Source organism: Microtus oregoni, unplaced genomic scaffold (assembly GCF_018167655.1).
Source record: "Microtus oregoni isolate MIOR12 unplaced genomic scaffold, Mior012 000081F_ref0000091, whole genome shotgun sequence".
In the NCBI taxonomy this organism is placed as follows: Eukaryota; Metazoa; Chordata; class Mammalia; order Rodentia; family Cricetidae; genus Microtus; species Microtus oregoni.
The window spans coordinates 2,499,370-2,526,755 of NW_024544541.1; the positions used below are offsets into that span (position 1 = coordinate 2,499,370).

Consider the following 27,386-nt stretch of genomic DNA (forward strand, 5'->3'; position numbering starts at 1 on the left):
CTGGCGCCCTCCGGTCACTCCGGGACCCTCCCGCCGTATCCCCTGGGCAACTGTCTCCAGGGAGACGGAGCCCGCCCCTGCCACCGACACCGGGTACGAAACCCACCTATGCGGGCGTCTGTGGGGTCCTTGTACTTCCCTCACCACCACTGGCCAGATGCTCTGCCCCGCCTAGCACTGGGCTTTGTTGGCCTGGGTTTGGGTGGGCAGGGTAAGAGGTCATCAGGAGTCCAGGGTGGAGGGGCTTAGGAGAGGCAGGAGCGTGGAGGCAACAGCACCCCACTGGAGAGGCCGACCCATACAGCGCCTGCCTAGGATTCCCTGGTCTGTGTGTGTGTATGTGTGTGTGTGTGTGTGTGTGTGTGTGTGTGTGTGTTGGTGGTGGTGGAGGGGAGAGTGCTGAGTTGCGCCTTTTTGTGACTCTCTGAGGATGGAATCCTGGGTGTGTCTTCAGTCGCCCTTGACGGGACAAGCCGGACCCTCAGCCGGCTTGGGCTCCCAGGACAAGGACGCGCTTGCTTAGGGCGAGCTGAGCTGTTTACTTCTCAGGAACCAAAGCAGTTTGGTGCACGCTCCCCCGTCCCCCCTCCCCCTGTCCCCGATTCCCAGCCCAGCAGTCAGCAAGCTTGGTCCCTCCCTAACTTTGCCCTTGAAACAAGAGGGGCTGACAGAAGTCATACCCAGACCTGGAGGTCCTGTCCTCCTTCCACCGTGGGACTTAACTCATTCCTAGGAACCCCCAGTGCATTTTTTCCTGGCTCCTTATCTCCCGTCCTGAATTCCTGAGGATGCAATCCTCTGAGTTCCATCATGCTTTCTGCTTTGTCTTTCCCGTTTTTCAAAGCGCCTTCTTTCCACACTTACTTCAGGTTTCCTTGGGTCTGTCTTACTACTGTTTGCTGTTTTCGGGGGTCAGCATGTAAGCTATTTCTTCTTCTAGTCTTTGGCTAAAGCCTCTGGTGGCTCTGCTCAGAGTTTCTTGGAAAGCCCAGTGGTCCTCCCTGGATGCTGAACTGGGGTATCCACACCCACCTGCCCAGGCTCACAGCAGCGTTGCTGAGCACGGGTTGTGTTGGCACGCTAGAGGACTTCAGCTCGGACCCTGGGAAATGTGTGTCTATAGAACACACTGTTTCTAGTAGACTTCCGAGGGCTTTGCTTTTGTCTTATGGAGAAGCCAGTAGTTTCTGAGTTTGTTTTGTGCCACTCTGCCTAATGGGATGGAGGCTCAGGGAGCCCCGCTGCACAGATGCTCGGGACCAGGGCGTAAGTTATCCCTCTCTTAGGGGCCAGGTTCTTAGTAGGAGTGCTCCCCTCTTCTCACAGCCCCCCTTTTTAGCCTCTAGCCCAACAGGGATAACTTTTCCTTTAGACCTGACTTTGAAAACAGATCCTCATGGGGGGTCAAGGTCTAAAGTTCAGAAACCTACTTTTTTTTCAGCCGTGAGATGAAATTCAAACTCAAACATGGCTCAGATCTATTAACTTTGCTTTCAAAAACAAAAACAAACCAACAAACAGCTCTGAAAGACAGTGGAGTTACCTGTGTGTACACTCCTGCTTCAGGCCTGGAAATGATTCTGTGCCACCGAAGGGAGCTGGGGTGGCATTGACCCAGGTAGCGAGCAAGAAAGACCCAGCCAAATGAGATTGGCTTAGGAGATGGGAAACTGAGATGGAATGGCTCCCTGCAGAGCTGGGGACTTTTGCATGTTAGCCAAGCACTCTGGCTGAGCCGTGTCCACTGCCCTGAGATATATCCCCTACCAGAATGTACTGGTTTCAGAAATTCTGTGTTTTAAATGTTCTTCCTCCTCTCATTCTTTTCAGACATATGAGGAGCTGAGCAGCCAGCAAAAGTGGGATGAAGTTCGCTGATGGCAAAGCACTTTTAATCTCCCAGGCAGAAGGGCCTTGGCTGGTCGTCCTTACTGGCCTGTCCTGGAAAGGTAGGTTGGGGGAAGGAGCTGGTTTATAGAGTATGGAAGAGATACTGTTACAGATAAGAATGTTGAAGAAAACTTGACCCTCTCTGACTTGTCCCTAAGACAAGCATTCTCAAAGGAAGAGAAGGGGGGGGAGAGGGGGGGCAGACAGATGGACGGATGGACGGACTGACGGACAGACTGGGAGTGTAGCTGGGTAACAGGATCAAGTAGGGGCCTCTGTGTCTACAGAGTCTTGGGTGGTCACAAGATCAAGGAAGGATTCTCTTTCGAGTTGACTTGGAAGAAGAATGTTGCATGTTTGAATGCTTGGTCCCCAGTGTGTGGACCTGTTGGGGAAGGATTAGGAGATGTGGCCTCGCTGGAGGAATGTGTCACTGGGAGCAGGGGTGGAAGTTTCAGGCCATTCCCAGTGTCTCTGCCTCATGGTTGTGCTTGAAGACGAGTGCCCCCCACTTCTCCAGCAGTGTGCCTGCTGCCGTGCTCCCCACCATCATGATCACGGACCCTCTGAAACCGTCAGCTCCAAATAAGCTCTCCTGTAACTCGCCTTGGTTGCGGTGTCTTGCCGCATCCCCAGAAGAGTAACTAAGACGTCCCCATCCAGTCAATAGGCAGCCGGGTGTGGGTACTGAGCTCTGTGATGGGGAAGTCTGGGGATTCCTTGTAGTCTCTTTGGGTACATGATTAGTCTTTGTGCGCAGAGAACATTCTGGCTGATTCGCTGCTGTCCTTTAGATCAGGCGGGGCCAGTGTCATTGAAGCTTCCCCCAGCCTCTACCTCATCATCTCTAGGTCTTTTCCGTGTTGTTTGTGAAACCTCTTTGTTGGTTGTAGAGCTCTTTCAAAATTAAAATATTAAGCAAAATTTTGAAGTTGGAAGTAAGCAGAAACAAAACTTAGTTTCCAAAATGCCTTGGTGGTGTGTGTACAGAGGTCAGAGGACAATTTTTCATTTTATTAATTATATATAAAGTATTCTACCTGCATGTCTGCCTGCAAGTCAGAAGAGGACACTAGATCTCATTCTAGATGGTTCTGAGCCACCATGTGGTTGCTGGGAATTGAACTCAGGACCTCTGGAAGAACAGTCAGTGCTCTTAACCTCTGAGCCATTTCTCCAGCCCCCTTTATTTTATCTTTATGTGGGTTGAGAGGAGTGAACTCAGGCGACTAACCTTGTACAGCAAATACCTTTATCCTTCATCTCCATGGCTCAGGAAATACCTTTGGTAATAATTTCAGTGGTACACGCCTTTAACCCCAGTACTTGGAAGGCAGAGGCAGGTGGATCTCTGTAAGTTCGAGGCCAGCCTGGTCTACAGAGTGAGTTCCAGGACAGCAATGGCTACACAGAGAAACCTTGTCTCAAAAAAACAAAAATAACAAAAAAAATTATTTTTACTTTATGTGTATGACTGTTCTGTTGTAAATAGGAGTGGCGGGGCTGCGTCCCCAGCACCCCGGCCACCTGGCTAGCTTATACCCCGAAATAATTACACGGACACTGTATTCTTTCAATCACTGTTTGGCCCATTTCTATCTAGCCTCTTCTAGGCTAATTCTCGCACCTGGACTAGCCCATTTCTAATAAGGTGTGTAGCATCCCAAGGTGCGCTTACCGGGAAGATTCTAGCCTACGTCCATCCTGGGTTGGAGCTTCATTGCGTGTGCCTCAGAGAGCAGAGCTATCGTATCTTCCCGGGAGAGGGGAGCATGGCGTCTCTCTGAGGCGTCTGCCCCCGAGAGGAGAGCTGTCGAGTCTGAGCTCACTTCCTCTTCCTCCCAGCATTCTGTTCTGTTTATTCCTCCCACCTATGTTTTAACCTATGAGGGCCAGCCAAGCAGTTTCTTTATTACTTAACCAATGACCTTCCTCCATCATTTCCCCTTTTTCTGTTTAAACAAAAAAAAAAAAAAAAGGAATGATCCAAAATGTAATGGCGTAAACGAATGCAGACAGATTGTAAAAATATATATACAGCTTTAATGGAGAAATAGACTTACAGAACCACCGTTCCTGCGGAGACCAGGAAAGCAGAAGCAGCGGCTGGGAGCACGCTCGCCAAATTTATAGGCAATCATTAGCCCGAGGCAAACACGCCCCCTTAGGGGCGGGACTTATCCCTACATGACTGTTTGCCTGCATGTATGTATGTGCACCATGTGCTTGCAGTGGACCTGGGGGGCAGAAGAGGGCGCTGGATTTCCTGAATCTAGAGTTACACATCTTCTGGGAACCATACTGCCATCACAGTATGAACTCTCACAGCGGTTGTGGTTACCCACAGGAATGAGGCTGTCTAGTCAGGCATGACTGGAGGGCTTTACCTATCACTGTGAACTATTTGCTACTGGTAGATCCAGGGGAAGGGGGAGTCGTTGCCTCCAGCTGTGTGTTCACTAGAGACTACCAGGTTCCAATGAGTAGTATTGTCCTAGTTAAATTAAATGGAGCAGAAAACAAAACCAAAGGTCATGAGTCAGGGAAAAGGGCTGGCAGGGAGGAAGGGAGTTGATAAAAATTGGAGGGAGATTAGAAAAAAAAAAAGTTGGGGCTGGAGAGATGGTTCAGTGGTTAAGAGCACTGACTGTTCTTCCAGAGGTCCTGAGTTCAATTCCTAGCAACCTCATGGGGGCTCACAATCATCTGTAATGAGATCTAATTCCCTCTGCTGGTGTGCATGAAGACAGGTCACTCAAATACATAAATAAATATATATAAAAAAAAGTTGAATGGCCCAGGCTCTTGACACAGGATGGTGGAAACATGGCTGCACGGCTTTTACCGAGTGGCCAGGCAGGGTCTTACAAATCCTCTCTCTGGTCTCGCAAGGCCATGACCATCACATCCTGACACTAATCGCTGGTTCGTGAAGCCCTTTGCACAGGGAACCCTATCAGTGTTCAAGTGGGGTTAGTGACTTGCGGTGGTGTGGTTCTGAGAAGTCACACTCAGCATCATGTTTCAGTTGTGTGTCCCTCACTGGTGGCCCTCTTCTGGAACATTGTGGATGCTTTCAGAAGTAAGGCATGGCTAGCAGAAATAGGTCACTAGGAATGAGAGTAGGACCTGCCCCAGGTTTTGCTGTGCTGTTTGTTTCTTGGTCTGCCATGATGTGGACAGCCTCTGCCACAGGCTCCTGCAGTCATGAACTAGCGGCTCCACCGTGCCTACCGAGCAGTGATGGACTGAGACCCCCTAGAACTGTGAGCCAACATAAGTTGTCTTCTTAAGTCATATCTGCAAGGTATTAGTAGCTGGCACAGAGCTCTTACATGTAACCTGGCAGCCCTGGATGGTCCTACTCAGCTAAGTCCTTAGCAGGGACCCAGAGAGTCAGAAAAAGGAAACCAAATGGTACCACACGGTTGTTTTAAAAGAAGAGGCAAAATGAGATTGTGGATTAAACTAAGGTAGCCGGGCTGCTGTGATGTAGCTCAGTTGGCAGAGTACCTGACCAGGATGGGATGCACAAAAACCTCCTTTAGTCCACAGACAGCATAAACGAGGTGTGGTGGGTGCGTTTGTCAGCCCAGCACTTGGGAGGCAGGGGGGGTGGTCAGAAGTTCAAGGTCATTCTTGGCTACAGAGTGAGTTCTAGGCTACCTTGTGAGTCTGTCTCAAACAAACAAACTCTTATGACATCAGAAATGATGATTTTTTTTTTTTTGGTTTTTCGAGCCAGGGTTTCTCTGTGGCTTTGGAGCCTGTCCTGGAATTAGCTCTGTAGACCAGGCTGGTCTCGAACTCACAGAGATCTGCCTGCCTCTGCCTCCCGAGTGCTGGGATTAAAGGCGTGCGCCACCATCGCCCGGCTTGATGATTGATTTAAAAAAAAAAAAAGATTATTACTTTTATCTTATTTTGAGATGGGACTCTCTATGTGATCTAAGCTGGCCTCAAACTTAAGACATTCACCTACCATTGTCTCCCCAGTGATGGGATTAAAGGTGTGAACCACTGCAGCCAGCTTTATTATTACTCTGTGTGTGTGTGTGTGTGTGTGTGTGTGTGTGTGTGTGTGTATTTGAGGGGGTGGGTGTGTATACATGAGTGTAATGCCCTTGGATCCAGGTCAGAGACTTCAGGTCACCTGTAGTTGGAGTTACAGGTGGTTGTGAGCCACCCAGTGTGAGTTCTGGGAACCAAACTCTGGTCCCCTGGAAGAGCAGCAAGTACTCTTAACCATTGAGCCATGAATTGTGTGTGTTTTTTTTTTTCAAAGAAGTTCTCACTATATAGCTTTGGCTGGTCTATGTATACCAACTGGCCACAAACTTGGGACAATCCTCCTGCCTCTGCTTCCTGAGCGCTATAATTACAGCCATGCATCTCTGTGCCTAAGTTTTGTTCATTTTAGAGATAGGGTCTCACTAAATAGCCAGGCTTGCCTTGAACTCATGACCCTCCTATTTTCTGCCTCTTTAGTGCTAGGACTATAGGTGTAGGCCATTGTGTCTGGTTCACTTAAGACAGTTTTTAAATGTAACTTTTCTAAAAAGGTCTTTTTTTTATGTCTTTTTGAGGAATTGATGGAAGAAATCTGCTACTAATGTAGGAAAAAACCAAAGACTGTGAGCCAGGTGTCTTATCTGTATTTCAGTACTTGGGAGGCTGAGACTAAAGGTCAACCTGGGCTGAAAAGCAAGAGAAACCCTGAAAGCGGATGGCAACATTGTGCAACTGTGTCTATATCTCATTTGACTTGGCTGCCCAGCGGCTTTCAGTGCTTCCAATGCTGTCTTTGAGTCTTGGGAATGCCTGGAAAACGCTGCTCTTCTGTTGAGTTTTGTTTTCAGTTACTATAACTAAATACCCGTGCCGGATACTTACAAAGAAAATATGTTTTTTAGTCTATAGTCCTGGGGGCTGACAGGGGATGGTCCAGTCCCTCAATTGTTGGTTCAGCCTCCAAACCTCGTGCTGAAGACTTTGCAGCAGGAACAAGATCTGAAGGGAGAGATCTGAGCACCACTCTGGATGCCAGAGCGAGGGGCAGGGCTAAGCTCTCCTCTCCTGGCCATTTCCCTGAGGATCTAGGACTGTCCCCTGCTTGTTCCTATCATGTCCCTAACTGCCTAGTCCCTGTTTCACCCATCATGCTGGCTCCTTCACACACTGGAGCCCTCCCTTTAATGTGCCTCCCCCAGGGATCATTCCACCCCACCCCTCCTTCCACTGGACACCTCCCTCCAAGTTCCTCTTTGTTCCAGTCCAGCTCCTTGGCTCTAGGAAATCATCCTGTTCATTCTATTTCCTTTGGATTTACTGTCTCCTCCTTCCATTAGACTAAAATTTCCCTGAGATCCTGGGTGATGCCTATAGCTGCCTGCTGGACACTTAGTGTAAATGAGCCAATGAGGGTGACTCTTCACAGTGCCTTCCTGAGGCCTCCAAGGATGGATGTTTTGGGATCTTTGGGCTTTCCTTGGCATCTACGGCAGGATAACTGTCTCAGGATTGTTCCTTCTTAGTGTCCTTGAAGACTTGCTGTGAGGTGACCCTTTGGGTGAAAGAGTCCACACTTTTGGGCTCTGCCCCGATATGCCCACCTGTACTGGTTTTCCTATAGGTTGATCGTTGCTGAGAAATGGGCACTGTGATTGAAGGGCTCCCTGAGGTTGAGGGGCTCCTGCAAATGGGCCCCTTGCCAGCGCTGCTGGGTCCAGCATCCACCACAGGTCACTGTTCCCCTACCACACAAGTCTTTGCTTGGTGCCTTCTCTATGCATGGTTGAGGCGGATGCCAGTGTTGATACTTAGCTTATGCATAGTCACATTCTAGAAGATTCTGTGGCTCAGACTCTTAGGTTAATTAAACTGTCGTTTTGACTCTGAAATCCAGGCTTTGGACAGATGGCTTATCTGTGGGCTCAGAAGATGAGTGTTCTGTCTCTCCTAGACATGTAGGGACGGCTCCCAGGGGAGCCTTTACACTCTTGTTCCAGGGTGACTCTGAATTCCCTTTGCACCAGCACTGAAAGAGCATGACATTGCTTTCCAAGGGTCCCTGCCTCTGGGAGAAAGATGGTTATCACATAGAGAAGCAGGAGCAAGTTCCCTTTTTGCCTTGTTGCCTGTCCCCAGTGTGGCCTGCCATAATGACTCATGTGTTCCTGTAGAAAGCCATTCCCCAGGATTTATGATTACAGGACCCCAAAGACTGACTTTATGACAAAACTGGGGAAAATCAGCCATATTTGCCATGGACCCTGGTAAGACATGGAGTTTACTAGTCCAGAGATTCGGACCCCTGAGAGTCCCAGGAGAGGTTCAGAAAAACTGCAGAGAGCTGAGTTCTAGGACAGCCAAGGCTGTTATGCAGAAAAACCCTGTCTTGAATCTCCCCCCAAAAGGCAAAGAATTCCCCAAGAGCCCCAAGTTTGGACCAAGACTCCAGCTAGCAGGGCTCCCAGCCCAGGGCATTCCCTGCTCCCAGGCCTCTCCGGCGTGTCCTAGGGCCCCTGAAGCATTCCTGGGTTGCCAACAGTAGCCCAGGTATATCTGCTAAAGTCTTTGGAGAAAATTCCCCCTAGGTCTATACATGTGTCCACACACATGTTCACACGTACACAGATGTGTGTGGAAGTCAGAAGACAATTTCGGGTGTTGTTCCCTAGGAAGGCTTCCACCAACAGCTTCGCCATGTAGACTTCACCAGCTGACCAGTGAGTTCCGGATCTCACATCTCACTGTCTCCTCTTCCTGTCCTATGTTGCCAGCTCTGGTATTACAAGTTTTTGCTGTGCCCAGCTTTTTTTTTTTTTTTTTTTTTTTTTTTTTAGGGGTCTGAGGAGGCCTCAGGTTCTCAGGTTTGCAAGGCAAATGCATTATTGGCTGAGCCTCTCCGCAGACCCCATCTCTGTTGGACCTTGAAGACTCAGAGGCCAGATCCTATATGTCCATCTCTCGGGCTAGAGAAAACGGATTGGGGACGTCAAGAAAAGTTGGTAGGAGACAGTGTTGTCCCACAGCTGATTCTGTGGCTCATGTGGCCCGAGTTGGAGAGGTTGAAGGAACTGAGCCAGGCCCTGTGCAGCTTTCCCAGACACTTCTTGAATGATTTATGTGTGGACAGAGAAGCCAGGGCGAATGTCTGAGGTTTGGGTGTTGCTCTTGCTCTCTTGCATTGACACTCCCCCAGTGACTGGTGACCCCCGCTGACCCTTTGCCTGAGCTGTTTCGCCTGCCCTCCTGGCTCATTACCGGATGGTAGCCCAGGGGCCAGAAATTCTCTGTCGGAGGCAACCAGCGTGCAAGGCAGGAGCTTTCTAAACAGGAAGGAGTGAAAGGGGAAGGTATCATTGCACTCGTGGGAAAAGACACTTTCTGGGGGAGGCACCAGAGAAGCCAACTGATGCGCCTCGGGGTGGTCCAGTGAGTAAGAGCGAGAGCGCTGTGCGAGCCGACAGCTTGAGTCCGGGTCCCTGGATGCCATGTGAAAAACTGCACGCAGCCGGGCGGTGGTGGCGCACGCCTTTAATCCCAGCACTCGGGAGGCAGAGGCAAGGGGATCTCGGTGAGTTTGGGACCAGCCTGGTCTACAGAGCGAGTTCCAGGACTATTACACAGAGAAACCTTGTCTCAAAACAAAACAAAACAAGTCACGTGCAGTGGAAACTGGATAGATGGGAAGGAAAAACAGAACGGGCTGCAAGCTCCGTGGCCAGATAGGCGTGGAGTAACACAGCACCACAGAAACAAGAGGCCAAGTAAATAAAGAAGCAAGTGTCGTTCACTGTTTTAAAGACAGACTTTCCCTGTGTCTACCTGGCTGGCCTAGAACTCGCTATGTAGACCAGGCTGGCTTTGACTGCTCCTTAGAGATGCCTTCTGGATAATTAAAAATAAAAGAAAAATCAAATCCAATTCAAATGCTGTAAATTAAAATAAAACCCCTGAAAGGAATAGAACTGGCTGCTTGTGTGGCTGAATACAGGGGCTCAAAGGTGTCCTGGGGTGGGGTGGGACTTGGTGCTTGGGGGGTGGGGACAGAGAGCTGACTCAGTGGTTAAGAGTAAGTAGTGTATCACAGCAGGCCAGGTTCAGTTTCCAGCACCCACTTCGGATGGTTCACAGCTGCCTGTAGCTCCCGGTCTAGGAAATCAGGTAACTCTGCCTTCTAAGGCATTGGCACTCATATGTTCATATCCACCACAGCCATCACACATACCCATACTTTAAAAATGAGAGAGAGAGAGAGAGAGAGAGAGAGAGAGAGAGAGAGAGAACCGTCAGTTCCCTCCCCGCAGTTCCAGAAACAGGGAATGATGGTGCATGTCTCCAGACCCTGGCCTCTGGAGATAGAGATGGAGGACAGATCTCCACGAGAGGACAAGCCTGGGTCATGAGAATGTCTCTTCTTTTGAGACAGTGTCGCCTGTGTCCCAAGCTGGCCTTGCACATGTGTGTATTTGTTTTCATTCCCAGCATCTATTGCTCAGCTTTCTGTTCTTGAGAGTCACTGTCCTCATTGTATCTGGAGGTTCTTCATTCATCCTCATTGTCACCTTGTCAACTGGTAGGCGACAGCTCGCATTCTGCCACGGATCTGTACTGATAAGTGTCCTGAGACTGTACAGTGACACTTTAGACTCTCTTATGTGTGCCTTTGGTAATGCCTGCACTCAAGTTCTGTTGGTGTATGCCTGGGCGTAGACTGTGATCGTCTTGGTCCCAGGGCACAGGCGCGTCCCGCTTGAGTGGAGCCTGACAGTTTGCCTCAATGACTGTACTAGTGTGTGTTCTTGGGGTAGTTCTCAAGTCCCTGCACCTGCTTCTCTTTTCTGTTGCATCCTAATGGAAAGGGAAGGTTCTAGACTCCCAGTGAATCTCATTGGGCAGAAAGCTGAGCAATCTCTATCTACCGAGTCCTGAGTGTAGAGGCATGCCCCATCCTCCCCTTTCTCCTATCTCAGTGACAGGCCACCCACAGCATGGGGTTTTCCCCATGGTCGAATGAGGTTGTTTATAGCTTAATCCTCTGCCACCGGCTGGGTCAGTGCATCTGACAAGATAAAGTGTTTGCGTTCCTTAGACCCAGACCTTTAGATAAGGTCCTCAGATATGCAGTCCGCTGTGTTCAGGTGACCAAAAGCACCCCAATTTCCCAAGCTTGGAAAGAATGCTTAGCATTATAGATGAAACCTGCCTTCCAGATTCCTAACTTCACCCCCTCCCCTGTTTTAAATAAAGAAGGAAGACTTTGGCCTCAGAAAGAGGAACCCCAAGTAGGACGTGGTGGTTTCACACTCAGAGGAAGTGGCTACCAGCGGCAGCGGGGGTGGCACAGGAGGCAGCGTGATGCTGGAAGCTGCTTACTGCTGTCCAGTGAGTTAGGCCCAGCCTCGGTGCCACCATCTAAAGGAGAGCTCTCATAAACCAAACATAGCATTAACCCCAGAAGAAAGTGATCCTGTGGTAGGCATAGAAATGTTCCAGGTTTTTGGTTGTTTTTATTGGGCTGCAGTTCATGGCCTCAAGCATGCTAAGCATGCTTTCCTTCAGCCACACGTGACTCCCAAGTCAGAAGTCTTTCTTTGTTTGTTTTGAGGTAGGGTCTCCTGTAGTCCAGGCTGGCCTTGAACTTGCAATTTATTAGTTGAACTCTGCTCTTCCTGCCTCTGTCTGCCAAGTGCTAGGATTACAGATGTGCACAACCAAACCCAAGCTGTTCATGTGCTGCTGGGAATTGAACATGGGGCTTTATGGACGCTAGGCAGGTACTCTGCCAGCTGAACCCGAACCACACCCTCAGCCTAGAATCTCTTTTTTTTTTCTGTTTTAAGAATAAAAATTGGAGCCGGGTGGTGGTGGCGCACACCTTTAATCCCAGCACTTGGGAGGCAGAGGTAGGTGGCTCTCCATGAGTTCAAGGCCAGCCTGGAATACAGAGCAAGTTCCAGGACAACTAGGGCTGTTACAAAGAGAAACCCTGTCTCGAAAAACCAAAAAGAAGAATAAAAGTTGGCTGGGAACACTAGTGCATTCCTTTAATCCCGGGACTTGGGAGGCAGAGGCAGAGGCAGAGGCAGACAGATCTCTGTGAGTTTGAAGCCAACCTGGTCTACACAGTGAGACCCTGTCTCAAAAAACAAAACAATAAAAAATATAAAGAACATAAAATGTTGACCAAAATTGATTGTATAAACATTAGTCCTTCTGCTTACTGCTCAGCCGGAAACTGGAGATGGATCACATCCCCCACCCCAACCCCGGGCTGTGGGGGGGGGGGGGGCAGAAAGAGCGTGAAAACCCGAGGGTGGTGAGGAGTTGCTGTGAGAAGATGTTTTCTTGATCTGACGTGGCTGTTGCATCCATGAACTCACAGAGGCAGCAGGTTACTTGAATAAGACCTGCACAAGACTGGGCCTGCCAGCATCCCGTGGTGCTGGGCAGCCAGAGGCCAGGCCATGAGACTCACTAGCCTGGAAGTTTAAACTCCTAGGAAGTGCTCGTGGATACACACTTGGAATAAGTGTATAGGTTGTGGTGACCTAGAACCGGAGAAAGCTGGTGGCGGTGGGGAGGGATTTGGTGACTTGGAGTGTGGGTGGCACACATATACCCTGTGTCCGTCATGTGATCTGTAGTGTTTTGTTATTACTGTGGTACTGTGGCGGGAGCAGGGGATGATGGAGGGAGGGGTTGGCATGACCAAGTAGGCTCTGAACTTACTATATAGCTGAGGCTGGCCTTGACCTCCACCTGATCAGCCCCCGTTCATCCCAAGTGTCGGAACTGTGAGCGAGTGCCACTGTGCCTGGCGAGTCAAAGCTGTTTCAAGCTGATTGGTTTCTGGCTAGAAGTTTCTAAGAACTGCAGACTTTAGTCTTCAATTCTTAGATATCAGGCCATTCTTCCTGTCTCTCTCTGGGTCATCTGTTGGTCATAATGCGAGTTCACCTGCAACGAGAGGTACCAGAGCCCAGAGGGTGGCCTAAGGTGATGGCACAAAACCACCTAGGCAGTATTGGACCTCGTGTGTGTGTGTGTGTGTGTGTGTGTGTGTGTGTGTGTGTGTGGCTTTGTGTATCCCCCTGTGGCCCAGAAGATCTGGCCAATCCCACTTGTCTGTCCAGCACGGCAGAGCCATCTCATTGTGTCTCTGCCTTTCCCTCAGGAGAACGGGCCTCGGAGCAGTAAGGCAACAGAATGCCCCCTGGGGTGGACTGCCCCATGGAGTTCTGGACCAAAGAGGAGAGTCAGAACGTGGCTGTTGACTTCCTGCTGCCCACAGGGGTCTACCTGAACTTTGCGGTGCCCCGAAATGCCAACCTCAGCTCCATCAAACAGGTACAACCTCCATCTTAAGGCCAGTTCTCACACCCTGACACTCAAACATAGAATCCCTGAGTATCCACTGTGCACGTGTGTGTCAGCCAGAGGATAGCCTGGGCTATCATTTCTTAGGGTCCGTATACCTTATTTTTGTTTCCTTTTGGTTTTTTCTTACAGGATCTTATTGGAGTAGGCTAGGCCAGCTGGCCAGCAAGTCAAAAGGATCCGCTTTTCTCAGTCTCTTGAGCATTGGGTTTATAGAAGATACGGTCATACCCAGCTGTCTGTTTTATTCTGCTTTAAGATTTATTTATTCTGCTGGGTGGTAGTGTTGCATTCCTTTAATCCCAGCCCTCAGGAGGCAGAGGCAGGCGGATCTCTGTGAATTCAAGGCCAGCCTAGTCTATGGAACAAGTTCCAGGTCAGCCTGGGCTGTTACACAGAGAAACCCTGTCTTGAAAATCAGAAAAAAAGCAAGATTTAATTATTCTTATTTCGTGTGTATGGGTATCCCTCGTGTGTGTGCCTGGTGCCCATGAGGAGCCAGAACTGGAGTTAACAGATGTTTGTGAGCCACCATGTGGATGTTGAGACTTGAACTCTGGAAGAGCAGCCAGTGTCCTAACTGCTGAGTCATCTCTCCAGCAAGCCCCACTCCCTCTGCTTGTGGGTTCTGAGGGATCGGCTAGGCCAGCACTTTGCCAACTGAGCTCTCTCCCTCAGCCCTTAGATGTGAGTTCTACCAGATAGAATTTCTAAGAATTGTTTAAAAACCTGTGGTTAAACTCCACTTATCATTCCAAAGTCAGCTTCCCCTTTGAGAGCATGCGTTTCCTTTCACTAGATTACTAGATGGCGAGCCAGTTTAGAGGCCGTCGCTGGCTGGGTTCGCATGCCACACATGACTGTGTGGTCATTTTTGGAACGACTCTCTGTACCGTGCTTAGAGCTGTCGGCACGACAGTAAACGCTGTTGTTAGAAAGGGGCTTGGGTTTTGCTGGATCCTTTTCGGGCTGATCTACTGAATCGAAGCCTTACATCCGAATGGCATTTGGTAGTTGCTGTCTGTGACTTTGAAACGGCCCGTGTGACCCACTAAGTATGGCATTTACTGGGCTAGGTTTTGAGCTACCAAAGGTTGATACCTCGCCTGTTTTGGTTTTTAGACAGGGTTTCTCTGTGTAACAGAACCCTGGCTGTCCTGGAGCTTGCTCTATAGACCAGGTTGGTCTCGAACTCACAGAAATCCGAATGACTGCCTCTGCCTCTGCCTCCTGATTGCTGGGATTAAAGGCATGCACTACCACGCCCAGATCTTACCTGAGAATTTTAAGTCATAAATAGGAAGCAGGAAAACCAACTGTAGAGTAGGAAGCGTCTCTGTGGTCCCCTGTTTTCCTGAGAGATTTGATTTAATATTGATTCTCCCCCCCCCCTATGAAAACAATAGAGACACATTAAAATTTAGGAAAATAAGAAAAAGGACATCAGGGATGTAGTTCTGTTGGTTACGGGGCTTGCCTAAAATGCACATTGTCCCGGGTTCAATTCCCATCACATTGTAAACCAGGTGCGTTCATACATGCCTGTAATCCCAGCACTGGGAGACTGGCGGTTCAGAAGTTCTGGGTTACCCCCAGCCACACAGTGAGTTCAAGGACATTCTGGCCTCCTGTCTCAACAAAGAAAAGGCAGGCAGGCTGGCTGGCTGGTGAGATAAGGCTCAGCAGGTAAGGGTGCTGGCTTCTCACATCAACACCTGGACTAGTTCCTGGTTTTGTTTTTTCATTAAAATTTTTACATTTTTGTTGTGTCTCCATCTTGCATGTGTGTGGGTGGATGTATGTCTGCCTTGCGTGGGAAGATCAGAGAACAGCTTGCAGGACTCTGCCATCTCCTTCTATCACGTGTGTTCTGGGGATCAAGCTTGTGTTGTCAGGCTTGGTGACAGAGAATCTACCTGCTGTGCCATCTTGCCAGCCCCCAACTCATTTTGTACTGTGCTCTGAGTCTTGGGACAATTCTGATGATGAACTTTTATATCTTTCTCTTTTTATTTAAAAAGTTTTTTGAATATGTATGATTTATTTTGCATGCAAACGTATGTGTACCATGTGTGTGCTTAGTGCCCGCACAGGCAAGTACATGGTTGTTGGGTTTCCCGGAACTGGAGTTACAGGGGGTTGTGAGCTGCCATGTGAGTGCTGGGAACTGAACCCAGGTCCTCTGCAGGAGCAGTGCTCTTAACCTTGGAGCCACCCCTCCAGCCCCTTGTATCTTGTTTTTTGTTTTTTTCTGAATGGACACTGTGACACCTTGATGCTGACTACAAACTTTATATAAATGCTCTCCAGTTTGACAGTTCATGCCTGTGACCCCAGCACTTGGGAAGCAGAGGCAGAGGACTGAGTTTGATGAGTAGCCAGGTCTACAGAGTGAGTGATCATAGTGATGTCCATAACAATCATCGTGTTCAAAAGTCACACCTGGTTGTCCCTCTGGGTGGTCAAAGATCATCCATGAGCCCCAGCCCCCAGTCTCAGCAAACCCTGACACCCAGCACAGAGGACAGAGACAGGAAGTTTATTAGCATGTGGCCAGTCCGCAGGGGTGTGAACTTTCGTCGTCTTGGGGTCTCCCTCTGCCCTCTGTGGGTGTCTTGTAGGGGCTGACTGTGATCCCCCCTCTCTCTCCCAGGTGCTGTGGCGCAATGCGCAGTATGAGCCGTTCTTCCACATGCTCAGTGACCCTGAGGCTTACGTGTTCACCTGCGTGAACCAGACAGCAGAGCAGCAGGAGCTGGAGGATGAGCAGCGCAGGCTGTGTGACATCCAGCCCTTCCTGCCCGTGTTGCGCCTGGTGGCGCGAGAGGGCGACCGTGTGAAGAAGCTCATCAACTCCCAGATTAGCCTCCTCATCGGCAAAGGTATTTTTTGCTGGGGGTAGGAGCTGCCCAGGCTGAGCCCACGTGGCCTGGCGTTGTGCTGACCTCCCCCCACCCCGTACCCCCAAAGGTCTCCATGAGTTTGATTCCCTGAGGGACCCAGAAGTGAACGACTTCCGCACTAAGATGCGCCAGTTCTGCGAAGAGGTCGCTGCTCGCCGCCAACAGCTGGGCTGGGAGGACTGGCTGCAGTATAGCTTCCCCCTGCAGCTGGAGCCCTCAGCAATGAGTTGGCGGGCTGGCATCCTCCGCGTCACCAGCAGAGCCCTGCTGGTCAATGTGAAGTTTGAGGGCAGTGAGGTGAGCTGTGCCTTCAAAACCCCAGGGATGCAGGCCTGAGCTCTTCATCCAACCTGCTGTGCCCATGAGGGACCTCTCTACTGTGAAATTCTCCAGCATTTCCATTCCTTCTCCCAGTAGCATGAGATGGCATTCACCGGATTCCCCACGCCTGCCAGAGGGCTCAGCTGGTTGTCTAGCCAGGAAATCTGGGGTTATTTTATTTTGCTTTATTTTATGGGTATGAATGTTTGCCTCGTGTATATAAGTGCATGCGTGTCTAGTGACTACAGGGGTCAGGAGACAGCATCAGAGTCCCCTGCAGTTAGAGATGGTTGTGAGCCACCATGTGGGTGCTGGGAATGCTGGGAACCAAACCCAGGTCTTCTGCAAGACCAACAAATGCTCATCAAGAACTGTCACATACCAAGCAGATGTGACAATGCAGTGTAGTGTTAGCCCACCCCACCCCCACCAGTGTTTCCTGGGATGCCTTGATCAGCGAACACCTAGGCTGTCTGACAGGCAGCCCTGCCTCTGCCCCAGAAGCCCCCAGGCCTGCAGAGCAGAAGGCTGACATCCTTCTCCCCACAGGAGAGCTTCACCTTCCAGGTGTCCACCAAGGACATGCCCCTGGCACTGATGGCCTGTGCCCTCCGGAAGAAGGCCACAGTGTTCCGGCAGCTTCTGGCGGAGCAGCCTGAAGACTATACCCTTCAGGTGAACGGGAGGCATGAATACCTCTATGGCAGCTACCCGCTCTGCCAGTTTCAGGTGAGCCCTCCCTGCCACCTGCGTGTGGCCCTGGGAGCATCAAGGGACTTGGATTTAGCCTCTCTTGAGTCTGATGAGGCAGACCTTTTTAGTTACCATGAGAGCATCCCCTTGCTGAACTGGTCCTCTGTAAGCACGAGGAGGGACCCCATCTTTACGGGAACCAACATGAAGGCCCCTCCTGAAGTTTGGGATAGGTAGTATCAGCTTGGCGAGTTCTTGGTAGCCAGTTGTCCAGGAAAGGAGTGGGGGACCACCCATCATCACCTCACCCTGCACCTCCATCCCAGTACATCTGCAGCTGCCTGCACAGCGGACTGACTCCCCACCTGACCATGGTCCACAAATCCTCCATCCTCGCCATGCGGGATGAGCAGAGCAACCCTGCCCCCCAAGTCCAGAAACCACGCACCAAACCTCCCCCAATCCCTGCTAAGAAGGTGAGACAATGTACTTCCTTCCCTGCATCCCCCAGTCAGCTGGGAGGCACACCAGGAGGGCCTGGGTTCAGGGGCTCTTGGTGGGTGACCCGTGTCCGGTTAGAATCTGTGTGAACCGCAGGGCAGCCTCCATTGTCCTCTTGTGGATCTTAGGGGTATTGGGGGCCCTGGTGCATTTGCACAACAGGCTTTCTGGTAAAAGACAGACGGCGTTGGGGACAGGTGTCTGGGCCTTGCCCCCAACCCTGCCTCCCTTCTTCCCCAGCCCTCCTCTGTGTCCTTGTGGTCCCTGGAGCAACCTTTCTGCATTGAGTTGATTGAGGGCAGCAAAGTGAATGCGGATGAGCGGATGAAGGTAGGGGCTCCTGGGCCAGGTGAGGGAGCCACTGTTTGCTATACAAACAAGGTGGCTGTGGCCAGGACGGGTGGCGGCGGAAGAAGAGTGGGAAGATGTCACACGAAAGCCACCTGACCACATTACCCAGCGTCCCTGACTGGAGTGGTTGTGAGCAGCTTCAAAACAGGAAGAGGGGAGTGGGGTGAGCCAGCCAGCCGGAGACTGATTCGTGGAAACCAGGCAGGGCCCATTTCTGTGTATTTGACTTCGGTGGAGGTTGTGGGGATGAAAGCGGTGTCTGGGGAGGTGTGAGGAGCAAGGAAGAGTGGCTGCATCTGGTCAGGGTACGCCTGCAGCATGGACGGGTAGCTGCCTCATCCCCTGGGGTCTGAGCTCCCTTTGGGCTGTGAAGATAGCGTAGGGGCTCTGTGCTCTTTGGTTTTTAAAAAGCACATCCACAAGCCTCACATCCTCTTTTCTCGCCGCTGCCGTCCAGGTGGAGGGATTATTATTCCATCTGTGGAATGGGAAGCCCACAGAGTCTGGGTTTCCTTCCCAGCACCGTAGTTTTACCAGCTTGGAGGGCTGGGTGCCTGTGCCTGGGATGATCAGCTGGTGGCACTCCTGGATAGGAGCCCATACGGTTCAAAAAGGCAGGCAGGCTGAGGATGTTAGAGCCAGCGAGCCCTGGAATTACCATCTCCTGTTGAAGAAGCTGAGGCCTGAAGTAGGAAGGAACATGCCTTGAGTGATGTGCATAGTCTATGTGGCCTCACATGCCCCATGACTTCTTGTCCTGCTTGGCCAGTGGCTTTCTCTCTGAGGGACAGCCCCCTCCCCATGAGGAAGTAAATTCAGACCTACTTAAGAGTGAGGACATTTGAGGAGGACATTGGTGGGAGAAGCTGGCGAGGGAAGGGATGGCCCAGGGTCCCCCTGATTCACTTGTTCTGTTTCTGGTACCCACCCTACCCCCAGCTGGTTGTACAGGCCGGGCTCTTCCATGGCAACGAGATGCTCTGCAAGACGGTGTCCAGCTCAGAGGTGAATGTGTGCTCAGAGCCCGTGTGGAAGCAGCGGCTGGAGTTCGACATCAACGTCTGTGACCTGCCGCGCATGGCTCGGCTCTGCTTCGCGCTCTATGCTGTAGTGGAGAAGGCGAAAAAGGCGCGCTCTACAAAGAAGAAGTCCAAGAAGGCGGTGGGTAACGCTGGCTGGGAGGAATCTGGACCCCTCCCTACAGTGCCCCTCAGGCAGGCAGGCTAAGGACAGGGGTCCTGGGGGGCCTGGAACCCTAAGCCTCTGCACCATCATAGGCTGGACCCCTCCGCACTCTAGGGATAGCTTGTGAACGGCCTGCTTGGGAATATCCACTGTGAACCTGTAGTCCAGGGGGCTTTTGCAGGTAGCTTCCTGGTTAAAAAGTGTCCTTGGTGGCCTGGGGTAGCTGTTGCCTTGAGTGGCTGGGCCCCCAGTCACACTTCCAGCATGTCAATTGGCCCTTGTCCTGCTGGTGTGCCCTGGAGCCCAGCCAAGTGCTGGGACAGGCTCCTATTTCTCTGGAAGCCAGGATCAGGAATACAGGCCTTGCTGGTTTGTCACTAGGACAAAGCAGTTGGTCCTCCCTTGAGTCTTCCTGGGAATCCTCCCTTTTCCCACTGGGCTTCCAGGGTTGTCCTGATCAGCAAAGGGGGCTTGGGAGCTTTGTGAGTGGCCCTAACCCACTGGCATCCCTCCATAGGACTGCCCCATCGCCTGGGCCAACCTCATGCTATTTGACTACAAAGACCAGCTCAAGACTGGGGAACGCCGTCTCTACATGTGGCCCTCTGTCCCAGGTGGGCCTAGCCCCAGGGGAGCAGCTAGCAGGGGTGGAAGTCCCAAAGCGAGTGACTTTACAAATATAACTCCATCTGTCCCCGTGTTCAGATGAGAAAGGAGAGCTGTTGAACCCAGCCGGTACAGTGCATAGTAACCCCAACACGGAGAGCGCTGCGGCCCTGGTCATCTGCCTGCCTGAGGTGGCCCCCCATCCTGTGTACTTCCCTGCTCTGGAGAAGGTCAGTGAGGACCCTGTCCTGCTAGACCAGTGCTTGTCAGCCTTCCTAACACTGCAATGTCTTAATACAGTTCCTCTATTGTGGTGGCCCCTACAACCATACATTGTTTCCTTTGCTTCTTCATGACTGTAATTTTACTGTTATGAATTGTACACAAATATTATCTGTGTTTTCTGATGGTCTTAGATGACCCCTGCAAAAGGGTCATTCGACTCCCAAAGACGTTGGAACCCATGGGTAGAAAACCATTGTTCTAGACCTTCCTTACTCCGGTTCTACAGTTCTTAAAGAGTAGATCCTGGCCGCCCTGGGATTTGCCCATTGCTAGGCTGTATGTTGTTAGGCCAATTCAGGGGTTTCCAAGAGCCATTTGGGCCGCCACTGGGTAACATCTGTGTGGGAAAGATGTTCCTGGCATGTCATAGGCACGAGCTCGGACGCCGGTCAAAACTGTGCAGCGTACAACACGGTTTCCACAAGTGAGAAGGACAAATGCTAGGTCTGAGGTGTAGATGCCCTGCTTTGGGGCCCTGCAGGGGCTGCCCCAAGCCCAGGGTGTTGAGAGCTGGACGCTTGTTGCAGATTCTGGAGCTGGGGCGTCATGGTGAGCGTGGGCGCATCACAGAGGAGGAGGTGAGTTCAGATCCTGGGAGCGGGGAGCTGGGGTCAGGTGCAGAGCTGAAGGCCTCACCCTGTCTGTGTCCTTCAGCAGCTGCAGCTGAGGGAGATCCTGGAGCGGCGGGGGTCTGGGGAGCTGTACGAACACGAGAAGGACCTGGTGTGGAAGATGCGACATGAAGTCCAGGAGCACTTCCCAGAGGCCCTGGCCCGCCTGCTACTGGTCACCAAGTGGAATAAGCATGAGGATGTGGCCCAGGTGAGTGGAGAGGGGATTCTGGGGAAGGAGCTCAGGCAGATAGACAGCTGCCACCTACCCCTCACCTGACCACCAAGCTGTCCCAGATGGTCTATCTGCTGTGCTCCTGGCCGGAACTTCCTGTGCTGAGTGCCCTGGAACTGCTGGACTTCAGCTTCCCTGACTGCTACGTGGGCTCCTTCGCCATCAAGTCCCTGAGGAAGCTGACGTGAGTTCCTGCTGGGTACTACCTCTGGGGACACAGACTCCCGTCTTTTCCAGAAGGGTCCTGGGTTGGGATGAACCTGGCCTCTGCCTCCTACAGCCCTCTTTCTCCGCAGGGATGATGAGCTTTTCCAGTACCTTCTGCAGCTTGTGCAGGTGCTCAAATACGAGTCCTACCTGGACTGCGAGTTGACCAAATTCTTGCTGGACCGAGCCCTGGCGAACCGCAAGATCGGCCACTTCCTCTTCTGGCACCTCCGGTAGTGAATGCACCCCAGCCTGAGGGCCACAGGGAAGGGGGACCTCAGGCTTGCTGACCTTAGGTTTCTAGCAGGCCCAGATGTTCTGGGTGCCCTGGGCCCCACCCAGGCTGGGGGGTGTGTGTAGTAAGGTCCTAGGCAAGACTCAGTACCATTTTTTTTTTTCAGCTCTGAGATGCATGTGCCGTCAGTGGCGCTGCGTTTTGGCCTCATCATGGAGGCCTACTGCAGAGGCAGCACCCACCACATGAAGGTGCTGATGAAGCAGGTAAGGCTTGGCCGGACTCTCCTTCCGGCTGTGTGTGCCTTTCCCCCCAACCCCACCAACTGCACTGTCCTCCCTCCTGAGGCTGGCACCCACCGCTGCCTTTCCGCTGTCACCACCAGGGGGAAGCACTGAGCAAGCTAAAGGCGCTGAATGATTTCGTGAAGGTGAGCTCGCAGAAGACCACCAAGCCCCAAACCAAGGAGATGATGCATATGTGCATGCGCCAGGAGACCTACATGGAGGCCCTGTCCCACCTGCAGTCTCCGCTCGATCCCAGCACCCTGCTGGAGGAAGTCTGGTGAGCCCCACGCCCGGCCCCACCGGGGCTCCTCCCACCCCTCGGGCCTGCGGAGGAGCACCTGTGGACCCCACTCTCTGGCCAGCAGTGTGGAGCAGTGCACCTTCATGGACTCCAAGATGAAGCCACTGTGGATCATGTACAGCAGCGAGGAGGCGGGCAGTGCTGGCACCGTGGGCATCATCTTTAAGAACGGGGATGGTGAGCAGGCGGGCTGGGAAACCCGTCTCTGGGCTATCCCGACGGGTGATCCTGGAGACATGAATTGGAAGCCTAATCCTGGGACCTAAGGGAATGCAGAGCCTAGCAGACACTGTGGTCTCCTTCCCACGCTGCAGACCTCCGCCAGGACATGCTGACTCTGCAGATGATCCAGCTCATGGATGTCCTGTGGAAGCAGGAAGGCCTGGACCTGAGGTGGGGGCCCATCCCAAAGGGCATCAAAGCTATCGTTACCACGGCGGCCGGGAAAGGGATGCTCTCAGTGCAGGGAGACAACGGAAAGCTAGGAGAGGCCAGGGAAGGCCGTCCAGGCGTCCACCTTGCTCCCTCTGCACTTCCTGGCCTCCTGCCCACCTAGAAAGCAGAAACCTTTTCCCAAGCCCTCATCATATTGCCAGAGCCTCCCGAGTCCTCCCCTCCTCAGCAACCTGAGTGTTGCATCCCCTGTGGCTGTTTTGAATGTCTCTCCAGGACAGCCTTTGGTCATGGCAGTCTCCTCCCCTTCACACAGGATGACTCCCTACGGCTGCCTCCCCACTGGAGACCGCACAGGCCTCATTGAGGTGGTCCTCCACTCGGACACGATTGCCAACATCCAGCTGAACAAGAGCAACATGGCAGCCACAGCTGCCTTCAACAAGGATGCCCTGCTTAACTGGCTCAAGTCCAAGAACCCTGGGTAGGTTTCAGGCCTTCTTCCTGGGAGGCGTGATGTGGGAAGGGTGGGCCTATCAGAGAGAGACAAAGTAAGAGGGAAGGGCTGTGACTTTCTCTGACTGTGGCCAGCCTGAGTCTGAGTCAGCAGGGCTGTTCTCACGTGCCGTGCCAGTGGCTGTGTGATGCCACTAAAGGCTTCGGGACATCCGCCATTCTGAGTGGGCTCGAGTGGGCTCACCTGGGATATTCTACATGTATTGCTTAGGACACCTCAAACCATCTGGGGCTTTTGCCAAGCCTGGAGGGTCTAAGCAGGATTCCACTGAATGCCTGGAGGCTTGGTACCTCCTGTGGGCTGCCTCTCTCCCCCTGGCCTCTGCTCAGCCCCAGCTTCTCCCCATGGTGTTCATGGACAGTGGGGAACAGGTTCAAAATCAGGGAGGCAGCCGGGCGGTGGTGGCGCACGCCTTTAATCCCAGCACTCGGGAGGCAGAGGCAGGCGGATCTCTGTGAGTTCGAGGCCAGCCTGGTCTACAAGAGCTAGTGCCAGGACAGGCTCCAAAGCTACAGAGAAACCCTGTCTCGAAAAACTAAAAAAAAAAAAAAAAAAAAAAAAAAAATCAGGGAGGCAGCCTAGGCTGTGGAACAGTGCATTCTGCATCTGTTGAGTATAGCAAGCTGAAAGGCTAGACTCTAGAGGGAGAGGCAGCTTCTACCTATGGTGTGGCCGTGACTTTCCATCTTCCCCACCCAGGGAGGCCCTGGATCGAGCTATCGAGGAATTCACCCTCTCCTGTGCGGGCTACTGTGTGGCCACGTATGTGCTGGGCATTGGTGACCGACATAGTGACAACATCATGATCCGAGAGAGTGGACAGGTAGGGAGGGGTGGTGGGCGGCCTAACCTCCAGTCTCGGCCTGTTGGCCCCCCTGGGTCCCTGAGGTTCGAATCCAGCTCACACCAGCCCAGAGCTACTCCTGAGACACACGCCCTGTCCCTCTTTTCTGACTTCCCATTCTGTACCTTTCCCTCCCCGTCAGCTCTTCCACATCGATTTTGGACACTTTCTGGGGAACTTTAAGACCAAGTTTGGAATCAACCGTGAGCGAGTTCCCTTCATTCTCACCTATGACTTCGTCCACGTGATCCAACAGGGGAAAACTAATAACAGTGAGAAATTCGAAAGGTGAGGGCATTGCCACTGCATCTGCCCTGGACCACAGGGACCCCGGGTGAAGGGCCACAGATGGAGACACTGTCTCCCAGTCCCTCCCGTGGTGGGTAGTCTGTAAGAGACAGGGTGAGGAGGTCAGCCTGAGGAACTAGGGGCTTTGGTACAGCCATCACCAGAGCAGCGGCTCAGGGAAAAGTGCAGACACTGGCCTTGGCCCAGAGTGATGGTGAGAACCCAGGACCTCACCTGCTCCCTGCTGTGCCTCCCTCACCCGCAGATTCCGCGGCTACTGTGAACGTGCCTACACCATCCTGCGGCGCCATGGGCTGCTCTTCCTCCATCTCTTCGCCCTCATGCGTGCCGCAGGTCTGCCCGAGCTTAGCTGCTCCAAAGATATCCAGTATCTCAAGGTAAGTGCTGCATGGGGTTCCTGTGGCTGTGATCAAGACCGTGACCGCAAGCAACATGGGGAGGAAAGGGGTTTACTTTGGCTTCCAGCTGTAGTTCATCAGGAGTGGGCCCCTCGAGTGAGTCCCTTCCCATGGCTTGCTCAGCCTGCCTTCTTACACAACCCAGGACTGCATGCCCAGAGGTGGTGGTACCATTCACAGTGGGCTGGGGCCTCCACATCAGTCACTGACCAAGGAAAATGCCTCCCAGGGCTACCTACAGGCAGTTCCTCAGTTCAGGGCTACCTACAGGCAGTTCCTCAGTTGAAGTCTCTCCTCCCAGATGTCTCTAGTTTGTCAGGTGGACAAAAACCTAAGCAGCAACTCAAGCCGAGGCTGAGATGGGACCTACTCCAGGGCTCTCTGCTTCCCAAGGCTGGCTGGGGCAGGCTGGGTCCTAGAAGGGCCCCATTGGTAGATGTCTTGAGAGTAGTGATGCCCGTGGGGGGGCATGCCATCCCTGACCTAGCAGTGGGGTCTGCTGGGAAGTGGCCAGATAGCTCCAGTTTGCTGGGCTTCATCATGCTGGTATGAGATGTGGTGATCTTTCTTAGTCCCCGTCTCTCACAGGCGTCTCACACACCACACACACACACTCACGTGTGAGCTAAGGTCTCTTCTACATCTTATAAACTGCTTCCGTCCCACATGCTCAGTTTGTAGTCAGTGGAGCAGAGCTGGCCAGGGCATTCCCTGAAGGCCACCTAGCACTCCAAGGCTTCTGGCTCCGGACACCTGAGCAGTGGGTGGGCTGGGTGGGCCATCTGGGCTTGCTTGCGGGTCTGAGTAAAGCGCTTTCCCTTCTAGAGGGAATTTAACCTCCCTTAGGCTTCAGGACAGATAGGGTAACAGAGAACAGGGCCCCTCAGTGTCCCCCCACTGTGTGTTTGTCTAGGACTCTCTGGCACTAGGGAAGACAGAGGAAGAGGCGCTTAAGCACTTCCGGGTGAAGTTCAATGAAGCCCTACGGGAGAGCTGGAAAACCAAAGTCAACTGGCTGGCACACAATGTGTCCAAGGATAACAGGCAATAAGGGGCCCTCCCCTGGCTGTCAGCCCCAGAGGTAAACTGTCGGACCTGGGGACTAAGCACGCTCAGTGGTCATCAAAGAGGCCACGACACCTGCCGTTCCTCAGGGGGAGGAACCACACAATCGCCTCTTGTTTACACTGGTTATTTATTTATGACTCAAATGTTTAAGGAACAGAACAGCCATAAATGGAACTGTCTTTGTGGAGGGGGGGTGATGTCCTCGTGGGACACCCCTCATCCCACCCCCGTCAGCACTGTAAGCAACGCCTTGAGGATCGCACCCCGAGTCTTCCAACCTGTGGATCTTGACCCAGCAAAGAGTTCTTGGGGCCTTCTTCAGGTTCCCCGCTAGGCTGCCTGGGGCAAGCCTGGCAGTGACCTGGTGCCTCCCATCCAGACAGACGACACCTCAATCCTCAGCTCACCTCCACCACCTTTGTGTGGCCCACCTTTGGCGACCTCCACCAACCAAGCCTCTGGCAGCTCCCGAGGAAGTCAGGGCACCCTCTAGACTCAGGCACGTTTGCTCTGCCCTGCTGAAGTGACCTCTTGGATATGGGGACACCCATACCTTTTATTTTTGGGTAAGAAAAGGATAGCCAAACTATGTACAGAACTCAACGGCTAGGAGAAGGGCCTGGCCCCCCACTATGAATAGTATGTGCCAGTCTTCAAAACACTCAAAACTGGCGATTGGTTCAGGGCAGTGTGGTCACGAATGGAGACAAAGGCAAGAACAGAGTCCACTGTGCAGAGTGTGAAAGAGTGTGAGCCACACCCAAAGGCAGCTTTAGGGACAGGCAGGCTCTCTCCCAGAGCTATCCCCTGAAAGGCAGCCGGAGAGCCAGGTTCTGAAGGGAGAACAAGAGTGAGGGCCAAATTCAAAGCAGCCTGGGCTTTCATCCTTGAAAAGGAACAGATCACAACGACTCTAGAGATGCAGGTCTGAGCCTCCTCCTGGGCTTCCCAAAGCCACTCTAGCGATGGTGCAAGGTACCTGGACTTTTAGCTCAATGATCTGGGGACACAGCTCAGTGATACAGCATGCGCTCCATGCAACGTCATGAGCACATCTCCATGTATCGGCTGCCACCTCAGGACCTGGATCTCTCGGTATCATTCTGAGACCTGCAGACCCTTCGCGGCTGTGTCGCCAGCAGCCCAGAACATGGCTCAAGGAGGCCAGGTGCCAGTGCCCCCTGTTGATGAGCTGAGGGTCCAGCAGCAGTTTGTACCTCCACGAAGAACCTGCTTAGCCCACAGTAGCTGCTGAAACCCTCAGTCTGCCCCCCACCAATGCTGAGACAGGAAATGTGCTCGTGTGTGTGTGAGAGAGAGAGAGACAGTGTGTGTGTGTGTGTGTGTGTGTGCGCGTGCGTGCGTGCCTGCCAAGTTATTTATTGAAACGAGTCTGGGTGCTCCCTGGTGTGGCGCAGACTGCACATGCTCAGCCTTTGAGCTGGTGTATGGTCTGTGCACCTGGCTGTAAGAATATTTTCTATTTTTTTTAAGTCATTTCATGTTTGTGTGTGGGAAGGGGACTTCCACTGATGTGGGCCGAGACATCTGTGCCACCTTGACATGACAGGTAAAGACAGGTGGAAAGAAATAAAAGGCTTTCTATGTTCTTACGTTCTCGGCTCCAAAAGCAGCAAGGGCGGGCTGGGGACCCGGCGCAGGGGTGGAACACGTACCTGGAATGTGCGAGGCCCGATGCCTTCCTCCATAACAACCGAAACAAATCCTGGCACGGGTGTGGTGGGCACCTGCAATCCCAGCACTGTGCACGCAGAGGCAGAAGGATTGCTCTAAGTTCGTGAGCAGCCCTGGTCTAGACAGGAAGTTCCAGGTCAGCCTGCCAGGGCTCCACAGCAGATCC

At 52.4% G+C, this 27,386-nt stretch overlaps 1 protein-coding gene across 1 annotated transcript; it reads left to right on the plus strand.

Moving 5' to 3' along the window:
- On the plus strand, positions 1 to 27,189 carry LOC121441780 (phosphatidylinositol 4,5-bisphosphate 3-kinase catalytic subunit delta isoform-like). Its single transcript, XM_041643068.1, has 24 exons — positions 1 to 93; positions 1,831 to 1,949; positions 13,073 to 13,245; positions 15,929 to 16,157; positions 16,246 to 16,475; positions 17,049 to 17,228; positions 17,519 to 17,668; positions 17,934 to 18,023; positions 18,984 to 19,205; positions 19,747 to 19,843; positions 19,935 to 20,065; positions 20,648 to 20,698; positions 20,775 to 20,942; positions 21,029 to 21,150; positions 21,263 to 21,406; positions 21,575 to 21,674; positions 21,794 to 21,972; positions 22,061 to 22,173; positions 22,311 to 22,389; positions 22,706 to 22,873; positions 23,606 to 23,729; positions 23,893 to 24,038; positions 24,304 to 24,436; positions 25,371 to 27,189. Exons 3-24 carry the CDS (start codon positions 13,105 to 13,107, stop codon positions 25,506 to 25,508), a joined length of 3,135 nt encoding a protein of 1,044 aa, XP_041499002.1. The 5' UTR covers positions 1 to 93; positions 1,831 to 1,949; positions 13,073 to 13,104; the 3' UTR covers positions 25,509 to 27,189.
- The last annotated feature ends 197 nt before the right edge of the window (positions 27,190 to 27,386 follow it).

Bases quoted from the DNA above. Each gene is read 5' to 3' on its own strand.
- LOC121441780 (XM_041643068.1), top strand. From the start codon at position 13,105: ATGCCCCCTGGGGTGGACTGCCCCATGGAGTTCTGGACCAAAGAGGAG. The intron at 20,943-21,028 runs GTGAGTGGAGAG...AAGCTGTCCCAG, and splicing joins AGCATGAGGATGTGGCCCAG to ATGGTCTATCTGCTGTGCTC. The intron at 21,151-21,262 runs GTGAGTTCCTGC...CTTTCTCCGCAG, and splicing joins AAGTCCCTGAGGAAGCTGAC to GGATGATGAGCTTTTCCAGT.